Below are 25,344 nucleotides of genomic sequence, written 5' to 3'. Positions count from 1 at the left end.
GGGAAGCATTGCCACTGCATCTGCTCATTCACCACTGGGGGCAGCACCACATCCAGTAGCACAATGTACGGCATAGAAGATGCCCAGAAGAAGAAGCCAGCTGTTGTTAGCATAGTGTAAGTAGCATAGCATATCTTTTCCATTCTGAACCGCCATGATAGTATCAAGACTTGGCGAACCGAAGGTAAAGTTCAAACAGGTACATTTGGGGGCGGGCGCTAAAGGGGTCAAATATGACGTAATTTCTCTACTTCCGGGGTACAAACCATGGCATTTTCAATTGGGTTTTGGGCAAATTCCATGCAAACAAAGTGAAAATGCAAAGAAAAAGTGACGATGGGAAAGTGGACGTGTTGTGGTTTGTTTATGATCCGGAGCACAAACGTGTCGAGGCGGTTTTGCAGGCGAGAGAACGGAGCTACTCTGGTTAGCTGTGTAGGCTAACTCTTACAGACATAACGTCTCCCATCTCCTTGCCTTTTCTTCTCCACCGGGAACCGAAAAAAACAATCTTTTTGCAACTGCTTCGGTGATTGCAGCTGAAAACAAACCCGTACACCATTTATCCGTGTGAAGTGTGTATATACTGTGTATATATTAAATGGAGCTCCCCATAAGTGGTCAAATCCAGCGATATCATGGAAGGTTCAAACGAGACTACGGTCTCCTATTAGCTGTGGGTGGAGTAGAGACCATTTCAAATCACGCAGGGCAGAAGGGTTGGAGATCCGTGATTTATCAATATACCGCCTACCACTATCAGATATTTTGAAATTGTTTTTTACCGCGCAAAGTTAATATTCCTGTGACGAGTCTCGTAAGGTTGTTGCAACGATCTTTGAACTTTGACAAGGGTTTGAAGACACAGAAGTAGCAGCAAAACAAGATTAACCAAACCAGTATATAATGTTACAAATAAATGTCATTTAGATTGATCCAGGGGACTGTGTATCGATGTAGTCATATCTATTACTTTAAAACTGATTTCATGGAAGTGTGTAAAGACATGTTTAGAAGACAGGTTGTGATCCAAAGATGATCTCTGATTCATCAGTGAGTGTGTGCTAGAAGCTCCGAGGAAAAAAAACAATGCTTGCTGACTTTTGCTGAATGGTATTAATTGATTTATAACTAAAGTTTTGGCATTTTTTTTTCAGTTCAGTTCTGAGTTTTGTACTCTTGAGATAGGCTTAATTTCAAAAATTAGTTGATAAAAAAAAATCATAAATAATTGTACAACAGTTTTCTCATTTCTTTAGTTGGTCTGTGTCTTTGACCATTTCTCAGTTTCTTTGTCATGGTCTAGTCTTGTCATACATGCATAACTGTCTTTTACTTAGCAGTATTAAGTAAGAAATAGAATCATGATGTAATCTGTATTTTACTACAATATTTTTGAATCATGAGACCATGACTGTTAAAGAAATGTCACAAAAGCTTGATTCCCCTGTGGCCCAATGTCCAAATTCTATGTTTTTCGTCTACAAATAAGAGGTAAAACAATAATATTTGTTGTGTTACTGACTGAGTTTTTGCATTTTTTTTGGGCTGTACCCCCAAAATATCTAGTGTATGCCAAATTTTCATTATCAGAAGGAGCAGGAATGCTGTCAAACTGCATAAAACCTATGGTTACCGGATTTTCATACTCAATGTGGTGTCAAATTTGAAGGCTTAGGAAATAAAGTAATAACTTGTCATGAGGATCACTGCCGATTTCCTGATCATCCATGGTCTTGGAGCAGATGTATTCCTTGTTTGAGTGAAGACATTTCAGATTGTGCATCTGAGCAGAGGGTTTGTGTTGACAGGGGAGCAAAAGAAGGGGTCAGGGATTAAGCATGTGGGGCGACACTTCCCCACCAAACTGCAAACACACCCCACAGCTGGTGAGGACCAAACAACAAAAAAACAGGGACCAAGGCAGGATAAACAAGCATTGTTCTTGGCTAGCTGTGCACGCAGCGGTTGATACGTCCACTAGCGACACAGGGTCAAAGGTCTCGTGGCCAATGATAGCAGGAGAAACCGGTAAACACTGCCAAGTCATGGCTCACTTCCTCAGTGCTAACTGAGGTGTGAGGGAATAACATAAAAACTCACCATTCTACTGAAAGATACAACCAGCTGGAATTAAAAATGCGCGCTGTCGCACAGTGTGACACAGCCGAGAAACTCCGATAATGCCTGGATCATCTGAGACTTTTGAATCAACATTTTTAAGCAGAGAATGCAGATTATATTTATGAATCTGTGAACGCAGTTTACGAGGAACATCAAAAGATGATGGTCTGCGTGCCAACCATCTTTGACTTGAATTATTAAATCTGTCGATGTTGCGCATGCCAGCCACCTCGCGATTATAGTGTAAATTGACAAACTTTTTCAAAACTACAACGGAAGCCACAGAAAGCCGGTTGATACTTCAAGAATGAGCTTTGATACATCTCTGAGGAATACACCGCGCCTCAATAATGTGGTGACTGTCAGGAAGGAAGACAGGAAGGAAATGTGCTAACTGTTTAAATCTATTTAAGATCCCAATGAGCTTTTTTCCCCCCTATTTTTAAGATGAAAAAAGAAAACAACCTTGATGATGATAAAAAAAGAAGTATGTTTTGGGGTTGTTTTTTTATGATTTACTTAGAAAGTAGTATTTTTTTTTTTTTTTTTTTTGCTGCACTCCTGAATTAAGAACTTCTGGAGGAACGCTGACGTTGTTTATTTTCATAGACCCCCTCTCTGTATGTGGAAAGAAACACACACACACACACACACACACACACACACACACACACACACACACACACACACACACACACACACACACACACACACACACACACACACACACACACACACACACACACACACACACCAATACTGACGCACAAATTTTCTTCGGGAGCAGAGCGAGGAGAAGCGGCACCCGATCTGTCGCCTGTACAGCTCGCTCTCCCTCTGCGGCTGGCCTTTGAAGTGCTCCCGAAAATGTCATCAGGCGTCAAGGAAAGATTTTTTTTAAACCACCCCCCCACCCCAAACACACACACACACACACACACACACACACACACAAATCCACCCACCTCACATATGAGCAAGACAATTTGCTGTCGCTCACTCATCCTCGCCAATATCTTGCACCCACACCCAACCCCCTGGCAGACTAAATCCCAACCCAATCCAAAACAGAATACGTACCGGTTTCTACTGCTATCTGGTAGCCGGCCTCCAGTCTCCGTGTTGACCTTTCCAGCCTCTCTGTGTTGTCCAACAGATGTGCTCTCTGCAACAAATAGAGGAAGGAGGGGGAAGAAAATTTAAAGCCAGAAAACAAATGAAAAAAATAAAAATAAAAAACGACTGCGAGGTCTGGCGCCCCATTTCAAAGAAACTCATCAACGCCGTCACCTCAACAGTAAGACCACATGCATAGCAACAACATAATACAGCCACGTCGGCGATAACCTTCATGGATGACAATGTGTTATATTCTGATGGAATATCAGGTGTATGAAAGTTACAGCTGAGGTAAGAGCAGCACCGCCTCATGTCGGACATAAAAACAAAGAGCACTTTGAGGTCGGATGCCCCTTTCCATTGTTTCCCGCTGCCCACGTTAAGGGGAAGGAGGAGGAGGAGCTGTGTGAGATGGCGTAAAGATTATTTTGCAGCTTTCAAGTAAAAAGTAAAAATACTTTATCACCCTGTAGAATTAAAGACAAAAATTTGAATTTGTTTTGAAAATGCTACCAACACCAATATAAATGCAATTTACACAAGTTACTTTAATTTAATGGATATAAAAAGGGTTACGGACAATGCTGTTCCATTTCCATTAAAAGTAAAGCATTTTTTAAGTTGAAATTCAACAATGTGTTGATACATTAAAAGTTCTTAAATGAAACAATTCAAAAAAGTATAAAAGTATAAAAAAAATGCTTATAAAAGTATTAAAAAAAAGCACATTCAGGCTCTCCAGTGGTATAAATGTCAATATAATAAATATGGCTTTCAGGAAACCAATAATTATAATTTATTCTCTATAAATGAAATGAAGCTGACCACATTAAACATGAAATATCTTTGGTTCATAGGTTCATGCAGTCTGCAACGAAGCAGAAGCCAATTTTTTTTTCATATTGTCCCAACATTGTCTGATTTGAGATTGCACACTTAGCTCCCCAATTTCCTCAATACAGAAATAAGAACGATTGGGATTCAAACATTTGTGCAGATCTCCTGAATAACTTGGGGTTTTTTTATTAAGTCATAATCTTTATTCCAAAAGCTACAGTTAAGTATATACCGCAAGTATTTGGACAATGACAGTTTCTGTAATTTTACTTCTATAGACCACAACTGAAATGACACAATCGAGATGTGATTGAAGTGAAGACTTTCAACTTTAATTTGAAGGACCAACAAAAGCAAAAGCATTTCCCATTAACTGAAGACAACCACTTTTACACAGTCCCTACGCATTCAGAAGCCGTAAGTACCTGGAGAAATGGTTATATGCGGGATATAAGGGTTATTGTGAATACAAATAATTGTCCTTAGTGGAGTAAGGGGATGAATACATGAACATTATCAAAGCAGTGAATGTGTTTTGACCTTCATGCATCACCACATCCACCAAACTACAGAATTGTTTTGGTTCCTGGGTGACAGCCACCCAGGCAGACACACCTCTCAAAAGTAGCCATCTAAATGTCACACCCAGGAGAAATGTCAGCAGCCCCTTCGTTTGTTCCATTTGCTGGGGTCCTCAACACAGAAGCACCTCTGCACTGGATCATGTCCACAGAAACGTGCCACATGGCCACAATGTCATAGCTGATGTTCCCTCACAATGCAAGTGATACGTCTCATCAGAGACTCTCCAAGTAACTGCATATTTGAAACAGTCATTCCAGTGGTACTCAAGGATGTTCCAAAAAGACCTAATACCAATCATCAACAACATCAGTCATCCCCTTAAGGCACTGGTTGACATCCAAGTCTCACAACCACACAGTGAGAGATGAAGCACCGGGACCCTAAAGAGTTGGACTCCTGCAAAGTATCATCAATGCCAAACACCTCTGTCCAGTAACCTCATGACTCCATAAGCTCTGCCAAGTCTCTCTCAATGTCACAGACTGAAGTCCCAGAGACATGAAAATCCCTGCCAAGATAAGTGAATCTCTCTCCAAGATTAACACTTTCATTTTATATTGATAGCCAAGTCCAGGATGTCACTGAAAGCCTGGATTTTAGTCATGATCCAGGATGCTCACAAAACCAGACACTCCAATTCCTCACTTAAGGCACCTTGACACTTGCACAAATTTGATCCCTGCACTGCCGCACAATTCGTCGTGCCAATGTGTCCCGCTTGACTGCACCCTATATAAAATAATAATTTCATATCTGATGACGGATTTGCTCTCCGAACGTGCTGATGAAACTATTCTCTACCGCTCCCAGAATCACAGAAAAAGTATTTACAGCTGCAGGTTGTCTTGTGCGCATTGGGTGATGGAGAATGCATTTGGAATCTTGCCTCAAAGGTAATTATTTTTAATACATATATTGTAATGAATTGGTAAAACATTTGCATTTTCATTCCTTCTTATCAGTCCGATAATGTATTTGTAAAATTATGTTTATTATAGATGTAACATCTTGTCATAATCGTTCAGATGCATTGTGCACAATAACAGGCATTGACACACAGCCTTTTCAAACAGGTTGTGCAGTGTTCATAACTAGTTCACAAAATTAATGTCTGGCAGAAGTTTTGAACATTTCTAAACTTTTTGCGCACTAGCACACAGCTGTGAACATTTCACGCTCATTTTACAACAGTTTATAATGAGTTTAGTCATTGGTATACAAGATTGCGTGCCAGTGAAGGGATCAAAATCGTGTAAGTGTCAAGGTGCCTTTAGCTTCTCAAGTGCTGCATCACTTATGAAGCCAACCATGAGAAAAAAGAGAAAAAAAAAAAACCTTATTATTTTCTACTGCTTCACAATAGCACTGCACCTGACCATACATAATTTTCAGACCAGCACACCCATCGGCGCACAGATGAACACAAGTACATTTGTTAGTTCCGGAACATGAGCACTGGATGCGAAAATAGAAACTAACTACAACAGTGATTAGATGTAGCATAGTTGACATAAAAAAAAATGACAACTGCCTCTGTGATGTGCGTTTACACCCGTTGCATGAGTGGAGGGGACAAATTGTGAAGTGAAAGCTGTAGTTTTGCCTAGGCTGCCAAAATATGTACTCACTAATCACTCAAACGAACTGGGAAAAATGTGGAGAGAAAAAAAAAAGCCATTGACACACTTTTCAAAGTATGACAATGTAAAGAATTGGAAAAGAGTAGGGCCACAAAAGCTCCCTCTGAACTCTTTTCCTTCCCTCGCTTCCTTCTTCTTTGCACCACTGACAGATGTCATTTAAAATTGCAGAGATGGTTTTTAATACTTAAAGGGACGGTGGAGGGAGGATGGAGCTTGTGGGTGGATGGGTGGTGAATTGGATGCAAAGCGGGAGAGTGGGACAAGTTGGAACGTGTGGCGTGCTTGTCGGTGAAGGTGTGGTGGTGGGTTTCAGGGAGCGGTTACTTGGGTGAAGGAGTGGTAGTGGCTTTGGCAGAGACAGTGGCAGCGTATGCGTGGGAGAAAATGGATACCAAGCTTGGGATATAATGAGGCCCTATGGAGATGGAAAAGATGTATTGACATGCGATGCTTAAGCTAATACACCTAGACCGTGGCTGCAGTGCACACGTGTGCCTGGGAGCATGAGGCAGTCGGGGATACTGACAGAGTAGTGCACTCCCTGGGTTCTTCAAAGAGCTCAAGTGATTAGTATGTTATCATTACCATTCAAAACGTGATTTTCTTATTCCCTCTCGGCAAAGGTGACACGTCTCGGGGAGGCGGCCAGCAGACTCGCTGCGATGGAAAGCCACTTCAAAGCTTTCTCCTCCTGAATTTCTCTCTCTCTTTCTCTCTCTGTCTTCTCTCCCTCATTCTGTCTTCTCTTAGGGCTTGGTGGGGGGGGGGTTGTGAGGTGGGGAGGGGTGTGGCGGTGGCAGCGGCGGTGTAGTTGTGTGTGTGATCATTAGAATAATGCACCCAGAGTTTGACGGTGACAGAGCCTGATGGAAAGGTGAGAGTTCAGCCACTAAGAATCCAGTAATGGTGCACTGTGATGGCCCTGATAATGAAACAATTCAGTCACCAATGCAGGATGATGGCAAGAAAAATAATGAAAAGAATCACGTATAATTAAAAGCCTTAGTACACTTCAGGTAAGTAGGTGCATTCAAACCTCGTTCCATCCACAAATTTAATCCAAATTGAGGTGACTATCACACGCTACATGAATGTTACACAATAACCAGATAAACAAGGATGGACAGATTGAAGCATTCAGGTAGGACTGCATTTTTTGATTTGAGATGCACTGTACTGGCCTGAATATAAAACATCTGAAAAACAAGGGAGTATTTTATAATTTGGACTACACTATTACATGTCATACATTCAAAACAATATTTTGTACCAAACATCCATAAAAAGTGTGTGCCTCTCTTATAGTCTTAGATACAATTTACATTTGTGGTGCCAATTGGCACTTGTCTGCATTTTAACACCACAATTATTTACCTACACAGCTTTAACAGCACACAACATTTACAAATGACATATTAAATCACAAATATTTATAGTTCTCCCAGAAGTTCTTGTGGTCCAGCATCAGTTCAGTACATTACAGACAACTATGCTGGCTATTTTGACATGAGCACCAAGTCTCTCCTATTGTTGTGCAACGGAAATTTTATTTTAATAATGGAACAACAGCATTTTTGCTGCTCAAACTGCATCAGGAGAGATTTATAAAGACAGCAGCAGAATCACACTACACCATGCAGCACTTTACTTCCATTTTTCTTGCTTGTCAGAGTAGGAAAAACTGAAACACCACTTTCTTTGCACTCTGCAGCCAGACAATTCTTCACAACACCCTGTAATGGTAAATAAATGGACAGCTTTTATATGTCACTTTTATGCTCAAAGCGATTTACAGTGATGCCTCTCATTCATCTATTCAGGCAAACATTCACACACTGATGTCAGTGTGTTGCTTTCCAAAGCACTCAACTGCACACTGGAGGCAACTTGGGGATTTAGGACTTGGACCAAGGGCAATTAGCCACCACTTTACCATCACTTCCTCAAGTCTGTCAGAACTCAGAAACAACACCCCTCTGTTAACGATGTGTTTCTGACCATAAAACAAACAAAAAAATGTAAGCATTTTAAAATCTCCATAGTCAGGTTCATCATCACTTCAGTCAAATCTCTGAGGTCCATTTGGACATATAGCCAACTGAAAAGTCCTCCAAGTACGTCATAAATCTTATGCCATTATACGAAAGTGGTGAGCATGCAAAGAAAGTTCCTTCTATGGAGAAATGACTGATGACATGATATGATGATCTGAGGAGTCAAGGTATGCCTTTTAGCATTGTTAACTGCACCACTTTATTGCACAATTGCTCTATGCAAACTCACCTGGTTTTTCCCTCCCTCAGTGTACATTTGTGAGCAAACGCATTTTCTTTTTAAAAATGAGATTTGGTCAAAAACATGTCTTGAAAAGGAGGCAGTGTCTTATAATTGGGCACATCTTATATTTGAGTCAATATGTTACGAAGCTCACGATGTCAACATTTTACTGCGGTATAATGTTTGACATCAACGCTTCTTCTGAATATGGTACACATGCAGTACAGTACTAATACACCAGTTTAACATTCAAGTCTGCAATCTGTCTGCTTAAGAAAACGTAAACATCTTATCAAAGTCATGTGTAATTATCTCATGCAACCAAACAGCAATGGATTTAATGACAATATATAATAAATAATGTGAATCCACTGGTGTGTTGCACCCTGTCACCAGCACCACCATTTCTGCCAATGCGTGCATGTCTTTTCATCTGACACCTACATTTTGAACAAAGATCTTCTTAGAAACCATGAAAATTGTGGGTTTTTTGTTGTGCTTTTATAACGTCAAGAAACACTCTTCACTTGTAAGTTATTAACGGGAAGCCCCAGAACAATGCAGCTGTAGCTCAAAAGAAATCTCTACCCTCTTCTTTCACTCCTCTGCCTTTTTTCAATATCAAACACAGGCAGTTACTATCACCATTTTCCAAAGTTCAGATGATTTCCTTATTATTTCAATAAGGGTGGGGAGAGTCAAAGTGAATAATGATGACAGCTGTGATTCAGACTGACTCTGTGATCTTCACTGCCGTTTGTTTGGGACTTGTAAGATGAGGAATTACAAGTGTCAAACTGCTGTGAATATGAGTGCAAAATATTTAAACATGTTTTTCAGCTGAAGGAAAAAAGCATAGGGGTTTTTTTTGTCTCATTTTTAAAGCGATAGGGCAGCACAGTCTCGTTTGAACCCCTGCGTAATATCGCAGGATTTGACTATATCCGGGGACAGCCTGCACCAACACAGGACAGACTAATCACGGGTGGAGTGTGGGGGTTTCAGCACAAACCATTCGGTCCGGCTCAGTAAACTTAAAAAGCATACTCGCCGCCACCTAGCGGACGTGCTGTTTGAAAACAATTTCTGCTGAAACTCCCATCCTCCGAATAGTTTGTGCTGACACTCCCACACGTCGCCCAGGTATTAGGCTCTCCCCACAATGAGCATCACATCTAACGGAAAAATGGTGTATTGTTTTGTTTTCGGCTGCAATCACCAAAGCAGTTGCAAAAAATGCATTTTTTTTTCTACTTCTCAGTAGTAAAGAGAAGACAAAGGAGATGAGAGAAGTCGTGTCGGTGGGTGTTAGCCTATACAGCTAACCAGAGCACCTATGTTCTCTTGCCTGCACAATCACCTTGACATGTTTGAGCTCTGGGTCATAAACAAACCGCAACACATGTCCACTTTACACTGCACTGTCACTTTTTCTTTGCATTTTCACTTTGTTTGCCATGTAATTTGCCCAAAAACTCAGAGAAAATGCCATGTTTCTGCTGCAGACAGATGAGGGCTGTCCCCATATGTAGAAAAATTGCATCATATTTTACCCCTTTAGCGACCGCCCTCAAATGAGACCAATTGGGCAACACAGTCTCATTTGAGGACGGCGCTAAAGGGGTAAAATATGAAGCATATGACATAATTTTGCTACTTCAGAGGACAGAAACATGCCACTTTCTCTGAGTTTTTGGGCAAATTACACACAAACAAAGTGAAAATTCAAAGAAAAAGTGATGATGTGGTGGCAAGTGGACATGTGCTGTGGTTTGTTTTTGACCCAGAGATCAATCATGTCGAGGCGGTTGTGCAGGCAAGAGAACGGAGCTACTCTGGTTAGCTGTGTAGGCTAGCACTTACCGACACAACCTCTCCCATTTGCCTCGTCTTCCCTTCTCCACTGGGAGCCAAAAAAATTGCACTTTTTGTGAGTGCTTCGGTGACTGCAAACAAAAACAAAACAGTACACCATTTTCCCGTTAGAACTGACGCTGTTTGTGGGCAGAGACTAATACCCGGGTGGAGTGTGGGAGTGTTAGCACAAACCATTCGGAGGATGGTTTCAGTGGAAACCATTTTAAACCATCATTTCTTAAACCAGCAGGTCCGCTAGATGACAGCGAGTATGCTTTTAAGTTTACCGAGCCGAGCTGAATGGTTTGTGCTGAAACTCCCATACTCCGTCCGGGGATTCTCTGCTGTGTTCGTGCCGGCTGTCCCCATATGTGGTCAAATCCCTCGATATCACGAAGGGGTTCAAACGAGCCTGCGCTGCCTTATACATATGTGTGCATAAGCTGTGCCAGCCTTTGACTCAAATGCGCACCCACACCGGGCTATTCTAAGAGAGGAAGACAAGTAAAGTAACTTGAGGTGTTTTCTGACCCTCAGGCTAGGAAGAAATGCACAAAAAAAGTGTGTGAAAGAAGAGGAAACAAAAGCACAGTGAAATGAAAGAAAAAAGCTGAATAACATTGCAACTGGGCCAGACTGGAGCTCTAAATTATGAATAGCTGTGAAGGCAGGGGCTTTGATAAGAACTGAACTACTCATCTTCAGCACAATCCTTATTGAACACAGTCTCACTCAAAAGTATGTTTAATACCGGACTGTAAGTACACCTCAGCATACAAGTGCAGTTATTCTTCAAAGAAAAAACAAAACATAATGTAACCTAAAAACCAGAAAGCCTGCTGGCATAAGAGGGAAAGTAAATGTGTTAAATATTGCTGTAGTTGAATAAATAAGATAACAAAATATGACTTTCATTGGAAGAAATCGGAAGTTTTATATAGTTAAACACAGTACTGCGTAATTTTTTTTTATACACCCAAGACTTTTGACAAAAATGTAATTAACATTTTTGACTTCAGAGAAAATTCTAATTCAAAGAGTCCAAACAGTCCCATTTGAAAAACAAAATAAGAATTCTAGTTAATTAAAAAGTAATTACCTGATTTCTTTGTAGATGTATTGTCTGTACACAAAGACAGTTTGCTTATCATTACTTAATAATACAATGACTGTACAAACCTGGTTAAATTCAAACTGTATTTCTAATAGATCACAACAAACCACCCAAAATAAATGATGTTGCTTTCTGTGTTTCAATATAATATGTTTTATTTCATAATGTCTCCATGCCCAAATTTTATACCGACAACAGCTTTGATTCAAACTTTTCCCACATTTGATGGAAATTGGCTTATTACTTCATTCACTAACGCATTGCCTGTGGGGATCCACAGGCTCTAGATTGGGAAATGTTTATAAAATAGGTAGCTGGCATTTTTCAAGGGTGGCAATAAATTATGCAAAGTTTCTATAATGATTTGGAATGGTGTGTGAGTCCAGAATGTAATTATCAAGGTCGTTTGTTCACTGTTGTTAGGTAACATCTGTAATTTTTTCCATAAATATTTGTCCTACCAATGTTCCGTCTTGGCGGTGTTCATCCTTGACCCAAAATACATAAGTATACCAAACAGCAAATGTCAGCTCATCCCAGTTTGCCTGTCATCAAAGGCACACACATGCACGCATACACGTACACAGAGGCCACTTCGCTTTTAATATATAGATGATTTAGCACCCCCTGCTGGAATGGCATGTGAGACCAGCATTTAATTATCAACATCCATTGTTCACTGTTGTTACCCAATATCCCCAATTTCTTCAAAAAAATTTGTCCTATCAACTTTCAGTTTTCGCAGCGTTCATCCTTGACCCCAAATACATAAGCATACCAAACGGTAAATGTCAGCACTCCCCACCCAGTTTGTCCGTGATCAAAGTTATACACACGCACGCATGCATACACATACACAGAGGCCACTTGGCTTTTAATAAGTCTGTCTGTTTTTAAGTCTGTCTTTATGTGGATTCATCTTAAATTTTCAGAGAAATAACTTATTCCAGTCTTTGAATGATTATTGTCCTTTTTTGGATTGACATTATTGTACTTACCATTACCACATAAATTACCTAAATGATTTTAGGGGTAGCTGTCATTTTGCATTAAACAGAACATGATACATCAATTGCCATGTCAACCTAACATGACACTTGCTACAGTTTGTTTTCTTTAATTCACCCTCTTTGTAAATTTACTTTTAAAAGAGGATGGATGACATTAAAAAGGCAATTTGTAAATAATGTGTGTAGATCAGCTTTATCAGGTATATAGCTATTCCAATTACATTGAAGGGGTTGTACTGTGCAAAGCCATTTTTTCTACCTATTACAGTCCCAAAATGGTTGCTGTTTTTATGTTACTAATGCTTAAATTCCCATAGTTTAATGACTGTATAGAACTAAGAACGTATCAGCAAAAAAGGGCCTAAAACTATTACTTTTTGCCTCCCATGACATATGACACGTGATTTTCTGAACTCCTGCTTGCTCTGTGACACGGCTGCCTTTCAAAAGAGAAAGGAGGCCTGGTACTCAGCAACGCCTTCCAATTTAAAGCAACAGACAACAGGTCTTTTTCTTTTATAGTCTTGAACATTGGTGTGTTTAGGATGCCTACCCTTAGCATCAATGGAGACATAAACTATGTTGTTAAAGACAATGGTGACCTACAGATGGGTGACAGATTAAAGGAAAAACCAACATAAAGAACCCTGTCGTACATTTGTCAAAAAGCATCACACTGCGCACAACAACTGTCTTTCCTAGTTTCTGATCAATGCAGTTATTTTTATGTCCAACACCTACATTGCTTAAATAGCAAATGTACATCCACACAACTGCGCCCCTATGGAGATGTTGGCCTTAAAATGGCGTGTGGTCAGGGACAGTGCTGGTGTATTACTATCATAAGGTAGCAGAAAGCAATTGCACCACAGACCAATATAAAACTGGTCTTATGCCTCAGATAAGCGCATTCACAACGTGTGTACACTCCACTACTATACACATGGATGATCGTTAGAGACCATATTCTTTCTCTCTATTCATCAAACTAAAAACTGAATTAAAACAAAATTAAAAGGAAAAAAATAAAAGTAGGAACTACTGGAAAAATGCAAAACCTTAATAACCCTGGTTGGCACCATATTTTTACACAGGTTGTCTTCCTCTCTGGGTTTGGGTTCTTAGAGGGAATGAGAGATAAACAATTGGGTTGGTGTAATTCATGTTATGCTCAAAACACACCCATGAGACCAAGTACAACCAGTTTGCTCTCTGCACCTTACTTTGGGTCCAGATTACATACAATGTAAAACACCAAAGTGGAGTGGCACGCACACCAAATCCACTTGCGACATCCACTTTAGACCATGTGCTACAAACAGTCAAGAAATTGCCCAAAGTGTCGCTGTAAGGTGATGGACCACCACATGCCATGAGAACAGCTTCAACACACCTCAGCACTGATTCCACACGTTTCTGGAACTCTAACAGGGGGATGGAACACTGTTCTTCCAAATGATCATTTGGTGTTTTGATGATGATGTGGTGAACGGCGCCAAACAAGCTCATCCAAAACCTTCAATAGGTATTCAACTGGGGTAACATGGTAAATGCAAAGGCCATACATATGATTCACATCATTTTCACATTTAAAACACTCACACTCAATGGATGGAATGTCAGCTACTTAGAGACACAGATGAGGTGTACAACTTGTGAGGACTGTAATCTGTGACATTCTGGCCATGTGGTGCATTTCTCTGGGCATGATCCCACACACAGGTGCTTCAGTGTTGAGGACAGTCAAGGTGCACCTGAGAGGTTTTGAGCATGACCAAGAAAAAGGAGGACGTGGTTCTCCATCTTTTGTGTTCTGAGAAACCAACATTCCTCAACATTACACCCTGTGAGTCAAAACTTCACACATTCTTGAGAAATGTTGGTTTCTCAAAATGCAAAAAAAGGAGAACCACACCTTACTTTTTCTGGGTGAGGCTCAGAACTTCTCAATTGCCCCTCGTATGTTGGTAACTTTCAAGAAATGGTAAAAGACTGGTTGTCCATCTGCGTGGTTGCCATTGAGCATCCAGACCTGACTTGAATGACTTGTACTGTCCTACAGAATAGAGCATTCATTGACTTTCTCTATTAATTTATTAAGGTGTTTCCATTTAATTTTCACTCAACTGTATTTTTGATTGCTCAAAAGTTATAGGTTCCATTTAAAGTTCAAAGAATTGTTCTTTTACTCAAATATTGTTATCTCACTGTAACAAGAATTTGTACCCACTAAGATAATGGACCCTATAAGATATCGGTTCTAGCTTAGTGAGTTAACTGGCTAACATTAGCTAGAATTTATACTATTGGTGGCAGTCGTTAACTTTCTTCAAATAATTTAAATTTTCTATAATGCTGATATACATTCCCACTCTATACACCAGTACAGACCAAATTACATATTCAAGACATTTACTGTAAAATTTCACATTTTTACCTTCAAACAGATGCATTTTTTTCAAACTGCATCACATCAAGTAAATCAGAAGGGATACAAAATACATTAAAATGTAATTTATAGATGACTGTATTTTCCAGAGTATACGTCTTGGATTCTTTGTTTTTCTTTTGTACTAGTTTGGGAGATCCTGTGACTTATGCACCGGTGCTTATATACAAAAGACTAAATAAATAAATACATCTTGCTTTGGTTATTATTAACAACAACAACTTATAAAGTGCTTTCTCAGGAATCAAAGCATGAAATAAAATAAGCCAAAAAATTTTTTAACAAAAATAATACATACCAATAATAAACATACACTACAACAATGCATAAAAAAGAACTGATAATACAAGATAATACAATAACTGATAATACAGAAAAAAGTGTGACTTATACTACAGTGTGACTTACATAGATTTTTTTTTTACAGATGCGACTTATACTCTGGAAAGTAGACTGTAGTCACTTTAGTACATGGGTGAATGAAGGAGCCACATCAGTTGGCGCCTGTCATGTATAGCTTAAATAACACACTGCTTTTAAAGTGATAACCTCATTCCAGTATATTAAAAAAGGCAAATCACAACTCATTTGGTATGAATTAAGATAATTAAAGTGTAGTAAATCTTAAAAGCAGCTGTGTCCACTTGATCAAGTTCTGAGTTGTTTTGGACCCAATAACTGAAGCTGCTCTCAGCCTTCTTTCATTTCCAAATATTTGTCTTCACACAGGCATATCAGAAATAATATCTTATCTTCACTTTCAGATATTTAAGCAAGTTGAAAATGTTGAAACGGGCCGTCAATGAATTCATTATCTTTTATTTGGCATTCATGCCGCTCAATCAGACGTGAAGACGCACAATAAAAAAAGTCCAAATGCTCTGATTTTAATTTTCTGCAGGAGAGAAGAGGGCAAATGGAAATTTCAGTGAGAAAGCAGAATTTAAATGGTTAGAGCAGAGAAGCACTTACCTCTTCGCGTAACTTTATCAACTGCATCGTGAGAGCAAAAAGAGGGGTGAAAAAGAAAGATGGAGAGAGTGAAGGAGAGATAAAAAGCAGAAACATGGAAGGAAGGAGATCAGTTGTGTGGCTGGGTGCAGAATTAACCTTGACGATTTATCTGTTTGCATGCTTAGCTTTTGGAAATCACAAGACAACTGCATTAAACGAATCTAAACACGCCACTTGGGCTCACTTTTTTTTTTTGAACAAAGAAAGATCAAGTCCTGGTGCTGTCACATGAAACAAAGAGGGAAAGGATCGCTCGACTTGTAGTATCAACTAATATTATAAAGGAAATCACACCACAGATGTTATGTAAAAGAAAAGTAAAAAAAAATAAAATACGTACAATATTCTCAGCACTGTGAGATAAATTAAATACCATGTGTTTTACAATATTTTGCGTCTGTCATTTTCCTGTATTCTACCAAAAAAATGATAAAACGTAATGTATTTGTAAGTGGGTTAGAGAAATTCTCTCCTACTGTTTGCCAGTGCTGATGTGTTGTCAGTATTTCATCTTCTGTATTTATGTAAAAGAAGGAGCACAGGCACTCAAGAGTTTTGGAATTTTATATATACATATATGTGTCTTCCTCAATGAGTCAACTGAAATATCAAATTTGACACGTTTCTATATTTCAAATCCTATTAAATTCAGGTGCGACTTTTTTTACTTCCTTTTAGAAACTAATCACTTATCAAATGACAAACCTCATTTTCAAATTAAAGAAAAATAAATAAAAATGTTACTTTGTAAATCACAACATAAAGACAGTTGCCAACAAGAATAAAATTATTAAATAACACTTGATTTTCTAATATAAATTGCAGGAGACCACCTATATGAATTAAAGGCGAATTATATTTTTAATCGCCTGATAGAAATTATGAAGTTCATGAAGAATATGATTTAGCACTGTGACACTTTTTTGAGGATTGGAAATTTTAAGTACTTTTTTTAATAAAAGAAAATAGAACAAAACAAAAAGAAAAACAAAAAGTAAACAACAACAACAACAGCTTGTATCTCTGATAAGGGAGCAGACATTTATGGAAAGGCAATAACCCCATTTGCAATTAATTCTGCCCAATGACAACACAAAAAGGTTGGTTCCCGGATCTGTTCTTAACTGGAAACTAGGGAGAAGAAAGGGAAAAAGTTCGAGCTTATCATGGGAGTGTAATATTTGGCAAAGAAAAGGGAACAACAACAACAAAATTATTGATGAGGTGATTTCTTTTTTTCTAAAAATACATATTTGCTCTCCTGTGACAGCTGATGCAAATTCAAAGTGTACAATATTTGTGCAATTTATTTAGATTTTCTTTCTAGGCAAATTCATTTTGCACTCTTTCATCATAAATTGCATCGTTTCTTTGACGAGTTAAAAGGTAACATTACTAAAAGAATTGTAAAATGCCACATTTATTGCCAAATAAATTTAAAAAGTCATTAAAAAGGAGAAATTTATGACAAGAAAAACACCAATCTGACATTGGAATTCCCCCCAAAAAATAAAAGTAATTAAAAAAAATAGCAATACAGTACTGCATAATTACGCCCCACTTAATTTTCTCCATCATTTTTTAAAAAAAGAAATGTTTAATATAAGAACAAATTCAGGATGATCCAACAAGATATAAAACAAAAACATCATAGATTTAAAGCATTCAGAGCTTGCATTTGTCACAGCAAGCAACTCACAAATAGTTGCAGAATCATTTTAAATTTGCTGTTTGATTACTGCAAAATTGGAAATACATTACACACAAAAAAACCTGTCAATGTCTGAAATGTGGGACATAAACTAGTGCAAATTGCATGTTTCCCGAAAGAGTTCTTACCCTCGAAAATGTTACAACAAGGCACTTTACAGAGTGGAAACTGTTTTTTCCCCCCCTTCCCTTTTTTTCTGTGTAACAGCTCCCCCCTAAGAATGCCTTATTAAAGAGGCCAAAGTTTAAAACTACACTGTGAATGTGCTTATTAGAGGCTTGATCCTGCGATCCCTCACCCCGGCTCTGACATCAGTCAATGGGTCCCAAACAAAACTTGTTCGAGCTCATCTGTTCTGCCTGACTGACGACAAGTCCTCGTGGAGGATTTATTAAAACTATACGAGAGGCATGTTGCACAGTGCTTTTTGAGGTTTTTTTGGGGGGGGTTTTATTTTTCTTTTTTAAATTTTGGCATCTATTCTTTAGTGCCTCCAACAATGTCTGTGTTGCTCAAGAGATACAGCGCGGTAAATACAGAATATTGTAAATGTTATAATTACTCCTGCATGAGCTCCTTTCCTTAGTGGTTTTTGTGATGCCAGCCAATATTCAGAATTGCACTGCTGCAATTTTTCTGTTATGATAATCAGCACCCCCCCACCACCACCAAACAAAAGATTTTTTTTTTTATCCAATACGGAATTCGATACAAGTGGTAATCTGCTTTCTTTGTAGCCTGCAAAATCTGGTCCACACCGGCTCAAACCGGCACAATCTCTTGTGGCCAAGCCTTCTGCTGTGACTGAAATCGAAACTATTCCGTATAGCGTTCGTGTGTGAGAACGTGTGTATATTTGCTGCTTTGTGTGTGGTGTTAGTGTACGTGTGATGCATGTATGTGTGCATGCCAACATTTGTGCGGGTCGCATGTAGACGAAACGGAATGGGGGGGGGGGGGGGGGGGTGTGGAGTTCAGCGGTATCCTACGCCGTTATTAAAAAAAACAAAAAAAAAACAAGTGATAGTGCCAATTCAGTCTCTGTGCGCATACAGATAACAAATGAATGCCGAACTCTATTAAATCGTCCTTTAGCCATTATCGCAGGGCCAACACACCATTTTCAGAACTTATGATGGGTCCCTATTTACTTAGCTATAAATCCTTGCCATGTAACTAACAGATTTGTGACTAGTAATGATCTGCTCAGGCAGGGCTATATGAAATGATCCTGACCTCTTTCAGATCGTCAGGAATTAAACTGACCGACTTGCCCCGGCCCCCACCATCTTTTCCCATCTCCTATCACCGCCGTCTTGTTAGATTTAAAAAAAAAAAAAAAAAAAAAGCCCTGAAATTCCGAGTACTCCACTTACAGCAAAACCAGCACAAGTATTATCTCCACAAGTTTTAAAATGAAAATGAGCAAATGTGGCACCTGGGGGAAAATCTATATTATCTGTTTACTTTGCTTTAGCTCCCAGCATGAACTCCTTCTGTCTTTGTGTGTCTTAGATACAGCAACATTTCAAATGGCTCAAATCTGATATAATAATTTTCTTCTTTATATATATATATATATATATATATATATATATATATATATATATATATATATATAAAAAACATCAGGATTGTTTAGATGTATAAACATCTGAAAATTTATTTATTTGTTTTTTAATCATGTTACTACAGGTTGCACATTTTTTGGAAAATAATATTTAAAACAAGCAAAGGAAATTAAAAAAAAACAGAAAGTTTAAAGGCTTTTTAAGAGCACCAGGTTTGACCTAAAATATATTATTTATTTAAAGATATTATACAGTTAAATTAAACAAATGACAAAACTTGAAATGTTACATTTATAATTTTAGTTTACCAAGATTAAATTGCATTATATGTAAATGCAGAAATAAATTGATGTATTTAATGATATTTATGTGTAAATCTATAAATTAATTATCTATGTGTCTGGTTATACATAAATTATATTGACATATTTCCATTCCTTTATATTTTATGTCGATATTAGATTTGACAATGATAATGTGGATATTTAAGACTTAAATTTTATCTGAACTGTTTTTTTTTTTCCCCATTGTGTATGTATGCATGCCTTAGTGTAGGAGACCATTTTAATGCTTTTATCATTTCAGATATGACATTAAAAAAACATTGATAATTATTGTTGAATAAAGATTTTCTAAATAAAATAATTTGATCAAAAAGAAAAAATATAGAATTGTGTGGTATAACATATAAGTTATATCACAGTTCTAAATTGAAAAACTATGGATAATTATTGTTAAATAATTTAACACAATAATTAGGTCAAAAAGAAAAATAAATCTAACTTTATTGTATAAAAATAACAGGTTAAAACATACAGCTCTAAAATTTTGCTAAAATCTTCAAATTTCAGTCAAACATTTGACATAAAAAAGTGTTGAAGATTATTGTTGAATAGGGATTTCTTAACTACAAGTAGAAAAGAAAAAGAAAAATTCCAGTTCTTAGTTACTGTAAGGAAATGTATATTGTATTTTCCAAAAACAATACTGCTCTTGATAAATTTAATCGTTTCACCAGTTTTATTGAGAGTTAGAAATTGTAGGTTTTTAAATAGTTATTTTTAAATTTTCTGTATCATCTTTAATGAAAGACCTCAAATTTAAGATCCTGTTTATGTAACCAGCCTCCCACCCCAACAAGATTTTGATAGAAGCCATCAGCGTCTCAAACGAGACATTTCTGACAGCAAATCTCCTCCCAACTTCTGTATAAAATGTCAGAGTCACTTTTGTGTCTCGCTAATATGCCAGGAATATGCATATCAATTACGTATCTTGGCTGGTGATACATATGTTTCTAAGATGTGCAGTTCACGGGTCATCATTGAAATGATAATGGAGAAAAATAAAAGGAAATTTTATTTAGCTGCAAATCATCTAAATATACTTCCATAAAGCAACGTGGGACTAAATGTGCAAATATGCATTTGCGCATTCATCTTAGGGTGGTTTTTTTTTTGGTTTTTCTGTTTGGAATGTGGATTGTATTCATTTGTATGTGTGTAAATTGACAGTCTATTCTAAAGGCAACATATAATTAGTCAAAAGACGTCATAGTTGAGAGTGGCTGCTTATGAGTGGCAGCTGTGCAGGTGAGCAATAGGTAAGTGCGTCTTAAATGTTAAAACGCTGCTTTCTCAGTCACTAGATGTGAGGTTGTTTTGATGCAGCGCTGCAGGGCTGTTGTTTTTTTTAACTATTTATTCAAATCTACTTAAGTTTAAAAGAACATTTGGCACATTTTCAACAATTAAGATCACAATTCAGGATAATGGTTTGTCATCTTCACTGCCGCTTTCATAAGTGCTATGAATGAACCTATTGTGAGCAGCGCCGTCAATGAAAAAAGAAGAAGAAAAAGCTCATTTTTATCTGTTTATTTTGTTTGAACTCAATAAGCCGAAATGACAATTAAACTAAAACATTTGCATTCGGTTAATAAGCTTAAAAATTGACGACAGATAGATAAAAGGTCAGAAATAAGAAATAGAGCAAAAGTGTTATTGATCAAAAACAGATGGAGAAATTTAACAATATTAAACCTCAACATTTAATTAAGTTTGACGACGATACAAAAACGATCTCGATCGTCTTTGCTGTTAATGTTCGGCATCTTTAGAGTTGAAAAGAAGGCATCAGATGAAGATTTTCTTCCTCTGTGTGTGTGTGTGTGTGTGTGTGTGTGTGTGTGTGTGTGTGTGTGTGTGTGTGTGTGTGTGTGTGTGTGTGTGTGTGTGTGTGTGTGTGTGTGAGAACCCTGATGGAGATCTATCATGGGCCTAAGTCCCCACCGGCTGCAGAACAGCTGTGAGATGGTTGGAGTCGGGGGGGGGGGGGGCGGTTGTGAGTTTGGACTGAAATTTGGGTTGGATTGTGCATGTGAGAAAGCGTGTGTGTGTGTGTGTGTGAGATTTGTTCACAATCTGGCTTTGGCCAGACACTGGTCCCATGCCCCGAGCCCACTCACTGGCAGCCCAGCTTTGCATTAAACAGTGTTCCTTCCGCATGACTTGGTGATAATACTGTGGTTTGAGCTCTCGATGGCCCCTACGAGGGGCCCACCTCCTCACCCTGGGGCTGGTCAGCCACCCACACCGGTCGCTGGACGGGCCCCTGATTAGCGCCTCACCTGGTTCTCCGAGGAGCCGGCGTCATCCCCCAGGAGCTCGTTGCGCACCTCGTCACTGTAGGCAATACGTGACCTTTTCTGTGGAGGGGGGGAGAAGGCGGAGGCAGAGGAAGAGGAGGAGGACAAGGAAGAAGGACAAAAAGAAGAAGGAGGGTGGAAAAAAAGGAGAGGAAAGAAAGGGGGAAACAAGTGGGGAAATATGGCTTAGTGCTGTTGTTGAGGCAAAAACACAACAGGAATTCCTTAAACACGAGAGCCCCCTAATGGAAGTCACCGATAAACAGAGTCGTGCACAAGCTTGCAGGTCTGTGCATGCATGTATACACATACAACACGTGTACAGACAACGTGCATGTCTTGGTTTATGTCTCCTTGCAAAATGATCTACTGCATGTAGTGCACTTGTGCCACAGAAGAGGTGGCAAAGAGTTCCCATCTCACCTGGCCGCTTAAATAAACAAGTTGAAGGATATATATATATATATATATATATATATATATATATATATATATATAAAAATAGGAAATTCTCATCTGCATGGAGATGCTGTGGTAGAGGGGCCGGGGAGCTGTATTATGAGGAAGTATCACTTGTCAGAGCTAAATCTTTTCTGGGGGCTGTCACTGCTGTCAAGCCGCTGCAGTGGCAGGCTCTGTGATAACACCAATGCTGAGACTCAGACAGGGAATAATTCATCACCCATTGGCGGCCCAACGGAGTCAGGGTTGCCTCTCTCACGCATTCACACGTGCACTCTCCTTCTGCAGATAGACTAGAATAAGAGGGAATGCCATGTCCAAAACAACAAAAAAAAAAAGAAAGAAAAGACAAACACTCAGACACACACACACACACACACACACACACACTTCACAGTGTGCCACCTCCGATTGTGGAAGAGTGGGTTGCCGTTGTACTGCTTGTTTACAGACGCCCGACCCATGGAAAAAAACAGCCTTTTGGCATGCCCTCTAAACTAAATACACACCAGCAGCAGACACTGAAAGTGTTTACTAAGCCTCCTTCGCTTTTTCTCCCTGCCTTGACAGGGTTTCTAGGTGGGCTGCAGGAGTTGGGCAAAAATCAAAGCATAGGAAGCTTTTTCTCAGCACATTCTATGCGTTTTATATATTTACTTAGACCTCCATTGTAAATAAATAAAACAAAGATGCAGAAACCGTTAAGTAGCACCAATTACCTAGTGTGGAAGATTTTTTATTTTTTATTTTTTGGTCATCAAATACAGCATTTTTCCCCCAAGTATTTGAAAGTTTGCAGGAGGGGAAAAAAAAACCCTACTGCATGAAGTACTTTGATGCTACCATCTGTGAAGAAAGCACAAACCAAATTTGACAAAGCCAATTCTAATCTTAAGAGTGATGATATCAAGTTCCTTGATTGAAATAACTTTGGAACCAATCCCAAGCTGAGCCAATTGATATATAGATTTTTTTTTCCCCGTCACTCCTCGTAATCTTTTGCGCCGAGTGGAAAGTCATGGCTGATGTGATTTGGCTGTTATTATCGCAATGGTGAGGGCCAAAGTTCTCTGGAGTAATTACAGGCTATACGGAGGCCCTGATTGACCCAGACTGCAAAAACCCATTAGATAAAGAGTGCACCCAAATAATACCTGACCACGGGGACCTACGCTAACCACAGAATGCCTACTGGGAAGAAAAGAGAATATTGGCAGCACAGAGTCAAATAGAAACCTGCCAAGATGTGTTACCACGAGAGTTCAGCAACTTCTATTTCAAAATATTTTTTGTATTTTGTGACTATGTGAGATAGATATTTATTTATTTAATTTATTTTATTAATTAAGAAAGTGTAAAACCAAAATGAGTACAGTTTTGTAATTTCTGTTTTGTGGTTTGAAATTCATTTTTCAAATTGGAAAAAAAATGCTTTTAACATCTAAAACAGATTAAATTAAAGCTTTATTAAAATTTCCTCTAATTCCCATCTTGCTGAAATTCTTGCACATTAAGACATACGCGATGTGATATGTTAATTGCCCAAAAGTTCTTTTAAATCGCTTTCCGTGTTCATTTTAAACCTTAATCCTCGTATCAGCTCATTTTTCGAAAAAAAAAAAGTGCCATCCGCTGCTGCGCTGGGTTAAATAGATGGTCAACGTGCCGATGCTATCAGAACACAGGGAAAAAAATAATTTCATATTACAGTTTTTTTTTTTTTTTTTGAAAGGGGGAAAATAATTCAAAAAAACAATAAGCAACAGACTCAAGATAACACGTACACTAGCGCACAAACTGTGACTTTTTTTTTTTGATGGAAAATCACCCACATATTTCATTTAAGTGGAGTTTCATCTTAAAGCGCAGCAGTGTAACTTGTGGGGGGGAGAGAAAAAAATGATTTCTGCAGTAATTGAGACGAGGAAGCCTGGGAGAAGCATTGATCTGAATGCTCAGGCTTACGTCGCCTTCAAACCATTTTTTTTTTTGGTATTTCTAAATAGCTGTTTGTTGCAGATGAATGCAAGAAGTGTTTGTGCAATGAGAACGACGCAGATAACAAAGAAAGTATAAAGAATGAAAAGTGTCAGGAAATGAAAGTGTTGCCGCTTCTTTCCCTCTACCTACAGTACAGTACACACTCCAGTCTTTTTGGGTTTTTTATTATTCCCCTCTGGAAAACAACAATTCCTGGGTGATTAATGCACTGTTATTTGATGCCAAAACTCAACCGGTTGTAAAATATGAGCCGGTTAATACAGTCATAAAATTTTGTTTTCAACTTGAGGTGTTAAAATGGGAGATTTCTAAGACGGGACGTCTGACAACAGGATCACTCGAAGAAGCTGACTATGCTCATTTAAAAAAAAAAAATAATAATAATAATAATGCTATTTAATAATATGGAAAATTTAAAGAGATTCCACAAAGAAGATGCGCTCTTGTTTGAATGCATGGCGAACAATGAGCTCCGCATCTAAAGCAAGATGAAAACAACTAATCAGACTTTGTAATCTAAGAAAGAAGATACCTCACTGCACAGAGGAGGGAGACTGAAAAAAAAGTATCTTTTTTTAATATATCCTTCTTGAAAGGTCTGTCTTTTGTCACTTGTTTAATCTTGGGTGAGAATTTGCTTCTATTCCCGGAAGCACGTGTGAAAAATTACAAAGACGCATCTTAACTTTATGCAAAGTGGCCCGCCTTTATAACTCTACACGTCCCGTCAAACGCCGCCACAGACATGCTGCTGTCCTGTCAAAAACACACTTTTTTTCCCTTTTGACACACATAACAGACAAAAAAAAAATTATCCATCAAAATATAATTACATATGCATGCATAACAAGTCATATCAGATATGCTAATCAGGTCGGCATAATCCTCTGAGTAGCAATAATATTTATTTAATTATGACAAAT

The 25,344-nt window shown here is 38.4% G+C and overlaps 1 protein-coding gene across 4 annotated transcripts in view; it reads right to left on the bottom strand.

The window, feature by feature from the left end:
• vti1a (vesicle transport through interaction with t-SNAREs 1A) overlaps nucleotides 1-25,344 on the bottom strand; it is a 243,676-nt gene that overhangs the window by 181,357 nt on the left and 36,975 nt on the right. For 2 of the 4 annotated variants that reach the window (XM_034193262.1, XM_034193265.1), the window contains exons 4-6: nucleotides 21,941-22,018; nucleotides 15,988-16,008; nucleotides 3,205-3,289 (exon numbers count right to left, since the gene is read on the bottom strand). In XM_034193262.1, the coding sequence (XP_034049153.1) occupies nucleotides 3,205-3,289; nucleotides 15,988-16,008; nucleotides 21,941-22,018 (184 nt within the window). The remainder of the gene's footprint in view (nucleotides 1-3,204; nucleotides 3,290-15,987; nucleotides 16,009-21,940; nucleotides 22,019-25,344) is intronic. The other 2 variants (XM_034193263.1, XM_034193266.1) reach the window with 1 other exon arrangement.

Source organism: Thalassophryne amazonica, chromosome 18 (genome assembly GCF_902500255.1).
Source record: "Thalassophryne amazonica chromosome 18, fThaAma1.1, whole genome shotgun sequence".
In the NCBI taxonomy this organism is placed as follows: Eukaryota; Metazoa; Chordata; class Actinopteri; order Batrachoidiformes; family Batrachoididae; genus Thalassophryne; species Thalassophryne amazonica.
This window is presented reverse-complemented; position numbering and strand designations above follow the sequence as displayed.